This window comes from Manihot esculenta, chromosome 12 (genome assembly GCF_001659605.2).
Source record: "Manihot esculenta cultivar AM560-2 chromosome 12, M.esculenta_v8, whole genome shotgun sequence".
Lineage (NCBI taxonomy): Eukaryota > Viridiplantae > Streptophyta > Magnoliopsida > Malpighiales > Euphorbiaceae > Manihot > Manihot esculenta.
In genome coordinates, this window is record NC_035172.2 from 11,285,149 (window position 1) to 11,296,966 (window position 11,818).

At 34.2% G+C, this 11,818-nt stretch overlaps 1 protein-coding gene and 1 pseudogene across 1 annotated transcript; one reads left to right on the top strand and one right to left on the bottom strand.

Moving 5' to 3' along the window:
• The first annotated feature begins 3,976 nt into the window (after positions 1–3,976).
• LOC110627536 lies at positions 3,977–8,036 on the top strand (annotated as a pseudogene).
• Positions 8,037–8,362: 326 nt separating this feature from the next.
• On the bottom strand, positions 8,363–9,264 carry LOC110627535. The gene is made up of 2 exons (XM_021773885.1): positions 8,793–9,264; positions 8,363–8,730 (listed from the first exon to the last, which is right to left on the bottom strand). The coding sequence occupies exons 1-2, from the start codon at positions 9,262–9,264 to the stop codon at positions 8,363–8,365; spliced, it is 840 nt and encodes a 279-aa protein (XP_021629577.1).
• Positions 9,265–11,818: the final 2,554 nt, after the last annotated feature.

Below are 11,818 nucleotides of genomic sequence, written 5' to 3' on the forward strand. Positions count from 1 at the left end.
AGCCATACATGAAGAGATGACCAAGCTTGAAAGGAAACTTTGTCTTCCATTTGGTCCATCATTGCCGTACCTACACCAAAAAGAAAGAGAAAATCATTTTCCTTTCTTATCTTTCATCCCTATTATACTTGAATGAATATATATATATATATTGTTATTCACCCACTGGGCATAAGCTCAGCGCATTGGACTTTTCATGCGCAGGTATTAGATAGAGGAAGCAATAGTTAGGAGGTCTGGTTCTGCATCAGCATAGAGACATCATCATAACCAGTTATTCACAAGATTTGTACAGAGGTTGTTTGTGTTTGGCATGTACATTAGTAGTCTACCAAGAGTCTGTAAATGTGTGTTGAAAATAGTATGAATATAAATAAATGTGTTTACTATTTTAAGTTAGTATGCTCTATTTATGGATTTAATAATGTGAAATAAGCAAATATTGAGATTGGATGACTATATTTCATAGGGATAATTGGTAATAAACAAGGGAGACTATTGCAGTTTCACCATTTAAAATAGTTTGGTGAATTAACATGTATTTAAACAACCTAAATAACAATTTATAATGTAAAAGCTAACTTAAGTCCACATATGTAATTGCATATAGTATAGGTTGTGGCATCCTTTACTAAGCTATTGTATAGACGGGTAAGGGTTGTGACATTTATGTTCTGATGAGCTTTCTATTGTACCTTCAGAATCTGCAGAAGATTGTCCATAGATTTCTGCTAATGATCTGATTTTCTACATTGATTAACTTTCTAGCCTGCTTCTAGAAACTGTAGACTAATTGCTATTTTTTGATTCGTTGAGAAACTGATCTGTAGAATGAGAACTCCCAACTACATTCTGTTCTAGCCCTGTCATTTTCTGATCTAATTCAACTTTCTTCAAATCTCGATCCCAATGAGAGGACTCATCAATCATAATATCTCTGCTGATCTGGATTTTATTTGAAGTAAGGTTATAAACCCTATAATATTTTGAAGCACTAGCATAGCTCAAAAAGATCCATTGTTCTGACTTTTGATCTAACTTGCTTCTTTTAACAGTTGGAACATGAATATAATAAATTGATTCAAAAATCTTTAGATGCTTTGCTGTAGGTTTCACTCCAGACCAAGCCTCAATTGGAGTCTTCTGTCCTACTGTCTTTATTGGTAATCTATTGAACAAATAGATAGCTGTGAATGTCACTTCTGCCTAGAACTCCTTTAGCATGTTCTTTTTTGCTAACAGACATATGTCCATTTCTTCTTTTAATATATTCTTTCTCTCAGAAATACCATTCTGTTCTAGAGAATAGGTGGCAGAAAACTGGTGATCTATTCCATTTATGGAACAAAAATTTTGAAATTCACGAGAAGTGTACTCCTTCTCGTTATCTGATCTCAAAGCCTTCAACTTACATCCACTTTGCAATTCTACCATAGACTTGAACTTCTTGAACACTTTAAAAACTTGCCCTTTGGATTTTAAAAAATAAATCCAAGTCATCTTTATAAAATCATCAATAAAAAACACAAAATATTTATTTTTACCATAGGATTCAATAGTCATGAGACCGCAAATATCGATATACACCAATTCCAATTTGTTCTTTGCTCTCCATGAAATACTTGACGGGAATGGTTCCCTATAAGACTTTCCCAATTGAAATGTACCACAAATAGCCCCATCATCAAAAGAAACTTGCAAATCTCTTATCATTCTGAGAGATTGCATCTCTTTCAAGACACCCATATTAAAATGCCCATATCGCTTATGCTATAAAAAAGACTCATCTGATTTGGCATAATTAATACTATGACATAGAGAATTCCACTTCAAAGGAAATCATCTATTAACCATAGCAACCTTACACATTAATTCACCAATTTTATCATAAATAAAACAATGATGGCCCTTAAAGGTTAAAGAGTAACCATTAGAAATCATTTGAGGTTGATTCACAATGTTCCAATTTTTGCCAGAATACTGTTTTTTGATCTGTTTGACTTGAAAAGCCCCTTCACTGCTTTCATCCTCCCTCAAATTAGACCTTTACTCCTAGGCTTGCAATTTGCTGATGAGTTCACCAACTGACATCTTAGTTAGATCACAAGATTCTTCAATAGCGGACACCTTTCGCTCAAACCTTGATGGAAAACTAATTAGCATTTTCTCCACAACTTTAAAATCTGAAAATTGCTCCCCAAACAATCTAATCTTGTTCACCAAATCCATCAATGTTGCAGCATATTCTTTTATCATTTCACCTTTTTTCATCCGAAGCATCTCAAATTGCCTTTTTAGAGTGAGAAGCTACTCTATCGCTCCCTTCAAACTCCTCCTTGAACTTATCCCATGCTTCCTTTGGAGTTTCACAATTCATAATTCTAGTAAAATTCACATCCGTCAAACTAACATGCAAACATCAAAGCTCTTGGCTTTCTCGTCTTCAATTCTTCATGATTCTTGATTTGGTTTAGAGTTGGATTAGGACCAAGGGTAGGTGGATTTGCCCCGGTTTCAACAACATCCCACAAATTCAAAGAGTCTAAATAAGACTTCATTTTGATTGCCCAAATATAATAATTTTCTCCATTAAACAATGGAGGACCCGTTGCTAAAAAGTTATTACTAAACGACATTTTCTGTTGCTCTGTTTTTCAGATCCAAAAACTAAAAATTCACTAAAAAAATAAGAAATTTACTCACAAGTCTCACAAGAACAATGGAGCTCTGATACCACTTGTTAGAATTAGAATGCTCCAGAATAAAATTATAGAATAGAGTAGATTTATTGAATAGAACAGAGCTGACAGAAAACTAGAAAAGAAAAAGACTCAAAATGTCTCTCTTACTTTTCATTAAGATCCAAAGTCTTTTTATACACAAGGATTACATATAATAACTTTTTGAAAATACCAAAATAAATATTAACATAAATATCTTGCAAATCCAAAAGACACATAACTCCCAATTTAAGATGATTACATAATTCTCCATAATTAATTATTATTTAATGACATAAGAAGACTAAAAGATAAACTAAAATAAAAAAATTATTATTTTTCAACAAAATTAAAAAAATACCTCGGCTAAGAAACATGATAGATTTGAAAAGGAACAAGAAAGCATCATAAAAAAAAAAATTGCCACCCAATCGTGGTGAGAGTTAAGTGGAAAGCACATAGGCAACTACATAAAGTATAATAACAAGGCGGAGAAAAGCAAACTAAAACTCTTCGATAAACTAAAGGCAGCAGGCAAAGAAACACAATCGAAAATGAAGAGACAATAAACAGGATCAATAGAAACTTAAGCCCGCTCCCTATTCCTCTCGCTTGCTCATTCGCTTTCCTCAAGGCTCGAGGTGTCACGGTTTTAGATTTTAGCACTTGTCTGGAACCATGCAACACTTGATTTAAACACTTTCAAGCTAAGTCAGCTTTTAGGATCACCCGATATTCTGTGAATATGAACAACTTGACGAGTGAAGGTTATATAAGCGAACAACGAAGCCAACAGGTCGCATTCAATTAGAAGCCTCATCATAGACTCGATAGATAAGAACTGAACATGAAAATTTATTAATAGACTACTTATTTTATTTCAAGGGCAAAATAGTAATTATACATTATCATCGATCCGATTATTACAATAATTCTCGCTTCCCTTATAGATAGGGGACGGTTTACAAGCAGTGAAAGCACAGCTCATGAATTTCATAGACCTACGGTAGCCAACTGAGCCCAACTATCGTTGGTAGCCAACTAGTCACTCCCTCCTAAAGAGTTTTAGAAATAACTAGACTTGTAGGAGATATCAACATGTCTCATATGACACCCTAAAATAAATACATGGAAAGGAATTACAATAAATTATTTTGGTTCTTATCTTTCTACTAATTTATACTAATTTAATCCAATATTGCTTTCTGGAAATTCCAATATTGAAAAATTATGATTTTGGTCCCTGAAAACTCTATGACTCTGTGTTTGCTTTTGGTTTTATTATTGTGTATGATCAACTCATGAAAGGATACCCAAGTGATGATGATCGTGAAGAGCATACATAAATGCTTAAAGGAGGATCCCGAGCAATACAGGTTTGTCTTGTGGGAATTGTTATTCTTTTCTCTATTTTAATACTCTTTTTCCTAGTTTAACTTTTAGTTCTCATTGAGGCAAATGTAAATGATTCTTGTCAAAATGATTTTTATGAGTTTCCAAGAATATTAGAAAAACTTGCCATTAGTTAGAGTCGTTCTTCATGTTATGGACTACAGAAATGATGCAACAAACCTGGAAGATTGGACTCGGTCTCAGACTGCTGCTTCATTAGTTGACTTTTCATCCGGAGAAGGAGAAGTTGAGGGGATACTGAAGGACATTGCAGAAAGGGCAGGGAATGAGAATTTCAGCTACAGCTGTTTCTCCATTGGGCTATTTCGTCTTCTGGAACTTTCAAATGCTACTGAGTCGACAATATTGGAAAAGGTTGTGTTGTTCATTCCAACTATATAATTATTGCAAGTTGATTTCTTACTATTGCATTGCAAATATTGGATTTCTTTTATCCAAAATGCAAATAATTTGTTTATTCTGTATTTCTGTTAGCCGCAACAACTTTAAGCTGTTAGGTTTGCTACAATGTTTATGGGGATGCATTATTTATGTATTTATTGTTTTGTGGTATGATATATTAAGAAATTAGAACGCATGAAAGGCCATGAATTTATCAATTGGGAATGGATAGGAATTCTCCAAGTTGACAATCATAAGAAACAAAGACTGTTTTTGACTAATATTTGCAGTCTTCCTTTTAGTGCTATGCAACAGCTTTGTGCAGCCTTAAATATAAATAAAAGAAGTGGAATTTTACTCCACTTCAGCTGGTTTTGCAAAAACAATAAATTGTTCATTGGTCTGGCATTCAGCAGTTATTGCAACTTGTTAAATAGGAAAATTGAACAGGTGAAAATTCTTAGTGAGTAATGCGAAAATTGTATGAGCTGAGGTTAAAGGGGTTAGCAAAGTGGGAGAGAATTTTTGAACATCACACTCAAAGTTCAAGTTTTAACCTGATGGAACATCGTGTATAAACCCAGTTGTGAAATAGTTTATGCATTATATACCCAGTTAAGAATTCTTGAAAAGCCACAGCCCATGGCATTTATAAGTGATACCAACTCGGCATGTACAAGTTTTCTCTTTCTCTTGGATATAACATGACAGTTAAATACTTAACATTTCTTTTATCTTGTTTGTAGTTTCTTTTTTTACTTTCCTGAAATTTTCTGGGTTGCAGAGAAAAGAAGAAACGAGAAGAATGGGCAGAGACACAAAAGGCTAATGAGGCTGTCAAAAATTGTCTGGGAGAACATCAGTATGTGAGATAGTGACCTAGACAGTAGCGGTTCCACAATACTGATCAAATCCGACAAATCTTCAATTCCCATAACACTGCTAAAACCCTACGAATCTTCAAAAGTTGAACTTTTCTCGCCTTCATTTGGGAGGTAGAATGAGCTTCTGGATTGCACTATTTATCAGCTTGTGGGACTTGCACATTAAGTCCCTTGATCTGGATATAGTGATTACAATGTATTCTGTCTTTTCATTTCACTTCACCATGATAATATTGCTTTACTTTTTAATTTGAAAAAATTTTATTTGTTGTACCACATATGTAACATTTTGTACTGAATAACATCTGCAGTTGCTTGTCTCATGTCCTTTCACCATGTCAATCTTAACTACGCCCTAATTCTGTGATACCCTCTTAAGTTTTCTTTTGAAAGATTGCATTTGAAAAATACTTATAATAAAACCAGATAAAATCAGCCTTCACTAATGAGGGAAAGGTCTACAACACCCCACAGTCCTCACTCAACCATGGAGTTACAGGGCTGCAAATTGGGGCGTTGGGGGTATAAAGTAGAGAAATCACAGAGAAATACCATCTTATTAGTGGATTTCTGATTATAGCCCAAGTATAGTGTCATAAATTTAATCTGGATTCTCACATTTCTACATACCTGTGGGAGACGAGTTGTGCATATGGAGCTGGCCAAACAAGCCCATGCTGCAAAAAGTTTCTAAAACCAATAACTTCAACCGACCTGTCATTTACACATGGTGGTCCAATCTTTCTGAAAGCGCAGAAGAAAAATATATTTCATCAATGTTGTTTAGTATGATCAATTTGTAGGGAATTAATTACTGCACCTCTAAAATCAACAAGAATAAGACTTACAATGTCTTAGTTTTTCTTGACAGAGAAAGCTACTAACCAAGATAAATAGGCCTAGTTAGAAAAGAGTCTTTGAAGATAAGTTTTTATGATAAATTATCATAATTAAGATGAGTACACATGATCTAAGATAATTAGAGTTTGATATTTGTTATGATTCTAACTCAGATCAGGACTTTGTAAGAAAAAGTTTTATATTGTATGGTGTAGCATCAAAGTTTACAAAATACTGATTAATTTTAAAGTAATTTACTATTTAGTCCCTGTAGTACACGAAAACACACTAGCTAATCTCTTAGTTTTCAAAAACATATTAAAACGTCTATGAGTATTAAAAAATCTACTAATTGGTCTTTTATTAATTTCCTGCATCAAGTATTCTACTATTTAGTAGTATGAAAAAATTTACTAGTTGGCCCCTCAATTTAATAAAAATATAAACTAATTAGTCTTTTCGATTGAGGGTATTTTAGATTTTTCTCAGCACTTAATAGCTAAAATTAATGAATGGACTAATTAGTAGAATTTTTAAAATTTTAGAGATCTTTTAATATATCTTTTAAAACTAAAAAATTAACTAGTGAGTTTTGCTATACTACATGGACTAAATAGTACTTTTTTCTTAATTTTATTTATTAATATGTTAGCAATTATGACATGCTATATATTAGACGTCGACCATCACCTATGAGATTCAAGAGGTAAAAGGAAATTTCACTATATGTATGATAATTTTTTTGTTTTATAAATATCAAAAGCGTTAATATTTCTTGTAGATCGTTTAATTATAGAGCTAGGAAGTCACGAGCAACAGAGCTTAAGCAATTATAATAATATTAATTTTATTATTTGATTAAATAAATTAATAATTATGAGTTGCAATAAGATTGTAAAATCCCTAGCATGATTAGAAAATAAATTCAATAAAGAGGGTAATAAATAAAGTCAATATCCAATATAAATTGATACATTACTATTTGAAGAATTGGGTAGAAGGATAAATATTTATAAGATGAGTATTAAGCCCAAAAGTATTAATTCTAAAATTTAAAGAGTAGAATGAAAGCCTTATTCATATTGTACATTAAATATATAAAAGATGAGCTTAATTAGCTCATTATCTTTTGAAGATAATAGATTTTTTTTTAAACACCTTATTAAAGATGGTAGTCTAAATGGTTTGTGATCAAGCAATATTTGGTGTGGAAAGGAATGTATTACGTTGTTCTGTATTGGTTGCATGATATTGCTAATATACATATTTCATCTTTTAAAATTTGGTCCTACATAACAAACTTTGTACAGCTTTGAGAGTACACGTTATTTTTCTATACTATTCTACAATATCCTATAACCCCTACCCTCCCCTTCAAGCTGGAAGGTGGTGTGAAGTGGCAACTCTAGTTTGGAGAAAAGGAACTAAAGCTTTTGCAGCGAGAAGGGATTTGGTGAAAAAATCAGCTAATTGGAATTTCGAAGAAAGATGTGTGCTATTGAAAAATCCTTCAAGAACTTTATCACGAACCACATGGCAATGTGTTTAGTTCGTTTATGGAATATGGAATTATGACTGATATATGTTGCAGTTTGATTATCATAATATAGTGGAATAGGCAAAGATATTGGAATATGAAAATCACATCAAGTAAGATATCCATTGGAGTTTGCAGGTGGTGGTAGCCATGCTTCGGTATTTTGCTTTAGCTGATGAATGGTTGATAGTTTGTTGTTTTTTAGATTTGAAGGAAATAAGTGCAGACCTAAGAAAAATGCAGCAACCAGAAATGGAATGACGACGGTTGGGGCAGGCAGCCTAGTCAACATCATAATAGCCAGAGATGTGTAGTGAAGATGAGGCAGGAAAGAATAAACTAAAGGACAAAGACCCTTTGAGATACCGCAAGACTTGAGTAAAAGTAATCCAATGTGGTGCCCGTGGTGCTTCTAAAAATTGACTGAAGTGTTGTACTGAGTATGTAACATCATGGTGAGTTAAACTTGGACATAGAACTTCACCGAAAATTGGACGATATCTCTCTTTTCAACTCCTTCCCACTTCTCAAGGTTATGGCACTAGCATTCTGTTTTGGGTTAGTCTCCTTTGGAAAGGTAATTTCTCTTACAATTCTAGCTTGTTCACAGAGGTGGCAACTTGATTGATTTGTTGTTCAAGATTTTGCACCGTGTTTGCTAAAGATTTAATGATCTCTTCAAGGGGCATGTTGGATTTCTGAGATGCTGCTTGGGTTGAATTTCTTTGTTGATAATTTTGATATTGATTTTTTCTATCATAACTGAAGTTCGGGTACTCCTTCCAACCTGGATTGTAGGTGTTAGAGTAGGGATCATATCTTTGTTGGCCATTAAACCCTCCAACCGCATTAACTTGCTGGTCCTCTTCTTGAAGAGAAGGACATAGGTCAATTGGATGTCCAACGGTGGCATAAATTCCATATGGTCTTACTTGTTGATTTTGTTGAGCTTGTCCTACAACAAGACTACGGACAACAGAGGTTAGATCAGAAATTGTACAGCTAAGGAAGAAGTACTTACCTCGTTTACTCTCCTTGGCAGTTGTCTTTGATCTCGATATTGTTTTGAGGCTGCTGCCATTGTGGAAATTAGGTCTCTTATGGCTTGAGGTGTTTTGTCTTCAATTGATCCTCCACATGCTGCATCAATAAATTTCCTTTCCGAAGGTAAGAAACCTCCGTAGAAGTATTCAATGAATGATTTGTCCGAAATATCATGTTGAGAGTAGCGTGTGCATAATCGCTTGAATCTCTCCCAATATTCATATAATTCTTTAGAATCCCTTTGCTTAATACCACTTATTTCTCTCCGGATGCCAATAGTTTTTGAGGTAGGAAAGTATTTGCTCAAGAATACTCTTATCATACTGGCCCATGAGGTGATAGATCCGGGTGGCAAATAGAACAACCAATCCTTGGCATAATCATCAAGGGAGAAAGAAAAAGCTCTAAGTTTAACATATTCTTTATAAATACCTTGAGGTCTCATGGTTTAGCATACGATGTGAAATTCTTTTAAGTGTTTATGTGGGTCCTCATTTTCCAAACCTCTAAATTTTTGAAGGAGATGTATCAAACCTGTTTTCAATTCGAAAGGTGTTGTCAAACAACTTATGTTTAGATCTCTCAATCCATAAAACAACTAAAGTATAAATCAATCTTCAACTAGAAATAAAGGTTTCAGCCACTCATGGTTGAAACAAAACAAGAAAATAAAATAAAAGAAGAAGAGAAGAAGTGGCCGAAGCCTTGGAGAGGAAGAGAGTGCGCCAGATTGAAGAGTGAAGAGAGAAGGGATGTGCGGCAGCCTTGAAGAGATACTTATATAGCTTTATGTGTTGCCCTAGCTTCTTACTTGCTGTCCAAGTTGGTCTCTTTGCTGCCTAAGTGCTAGGGGTGAGCAGTATTCGGTTCAAACCGAAAAAACTGACCGAACCGAATCGATTTAAAATTTTGGTTCAGTTTTTTATACATTTCGGTTCGGTTCGGTTTTTAATTTTAGAAATTTTGGTTATTTCGGTTCGGTTCAGTTTTAATTAGAAAAAAACTGAAAAAACCGAACCGAACCGATTAGTGATAATAATATGTTTTTTCAATAATATAGAGAAATTAAATCATATTAACATTAAAATATTTTAATTAAATTTTAAAATATTAAAAATAAAGTGTAAAAAATAAAAAAAAATTATTAAAAATCAAAACCGATCAAACCGAATAGAATCGAACCGAATCAGACCGGTTCGATTCGATTCAGGTTTTGACCAAAATCAATTCGGTTCGGTTTTCATAAATACTAAAATTTTGATTTTTGGTTTATTCAGTTTGGTTCGATTTTGAACCGAACCGACCGAATGCTCACCCCTACTAAGTGCTGCCCTTACCGCCCAATGCACGTTAATGAGGTGGAGCCTCTCTTTTGAATTTTGAATTTTGAATGTGCAAGACTTGGGGGGCAAGTATGTCTTCTTTGACTTCCTTAACAAGCTGAATTTTGAATTTCAAATTTTGAATGTGCATCTTCTTGAGATTTAGCTTCCTCAATAAGGAAAGAGATTCTTGAAGATTCTGCATTTGAATTTCAAATTGCTCTACTGACTGCACTTTCCTTATTTGCAACTTTCCTTATTTAGCACTTTCCTTAATAAGCTGAATCTTGAATTTGAATGCTCTTGAAGATTTGAAATTTGAATTTCAAATTACTTTCCTTATTTGTCTCCTCTGAAGTTGCAACTTGACATGCTTGCTCTCCTTTGTTCCATTTAAGGCAGTTTTAAGAGCATTTTCTCCAAATTACCTATTTTACACCATTTTCTGCAAAATAAGATCAAAATAACAAAATTAGGCAGAAAAAGTGTAAATTAACATCAATAACATCATGATAAAGTGGTCTAAATTTGGACTGATCAACATTCAATGCCTTAGAAACTTCTCATAAAGCAAGACTAACACTTGGTAGGTTGGCCTAGCATATATTCGCCTTGTGGCCTGGCATTAAATGCTTTATTGTGAGGGACCCATGCTCGAATGGTCTTGCGGCCTTTAATGAATTTGTTTCAGCGGATCAATGCCTGAATTATAATGTGCGACCCATGTTCGGATTATATGCGAGACCTATGCCCGGATGGTCTTGTAGCCCTTTTCTAAATGTGTTTTCGTAGATCAATATCCAGATTATAATGCGGCACCAACGCCCGGATTATATGCGGGATCCATGCTCGAATGGCCTTGTGGTCTTTTATGAATTTGTTTCCACATATCAATGCCCGGATTATATTCGGAACCCATGCTCGGATGGCCTGACAATTGCCTTATAGCCTATGTTCTTGTCTCCATACCTTCATCCATCTAATGATTCTGATTTTCGTATAAAAAAAGAAGTTTGAAGAATGCATCCTGATTTTATAACATTTTCATAAATCACAAAAATTTTTCTAAGGATAAAATGAAAGACTTGATCGTTTGACTTGACTGTTTTCAAGATGTGGAGTTTCACTCAAGAGCTAGACATATGTGATATTCTCCTTATTGTCACCCCTATTAACGCTCGGTCCTCCTGCAAATACATGAGTGATCCCCACAGGTTCACTGTCAATGGTAGTTTCAAAAATTGTTACCTCGCGCTCGGGTCTCCTATCTCTTCTACTCTTTCTGATGAAATTTGAAAGTGTATTATTTCTTATTAACCTCTCAATGTCGTCTTTCAGATGCCGACACTCTTTCATTGTATGTCCATGGTCTTCATGAAAATGGCAGTGCTTGGTCCTGTCTCATTTTTCAATTTTCTTAGGGTTGAGCTTGAAAGGCCACCTGATATTCTTATCATTTTTCCTAATCCAAATTAGAATATGCATTTGTGAGTCGTTTAATGGGGTAAATTTCCTATACTTACCTCGGACATTCCTTTCTTGGGAGACGGGATAACTTCTATGGTCTCCTTGATATCCTTCCTTCTCCAGTTTTTAGCCTTGCTTCTAACCCGTCCTTTTGTGCTCTTCCCATCCTTCTTGGCACCTTTGGAAAGCCCATACCAGTTTCTAGCTAGC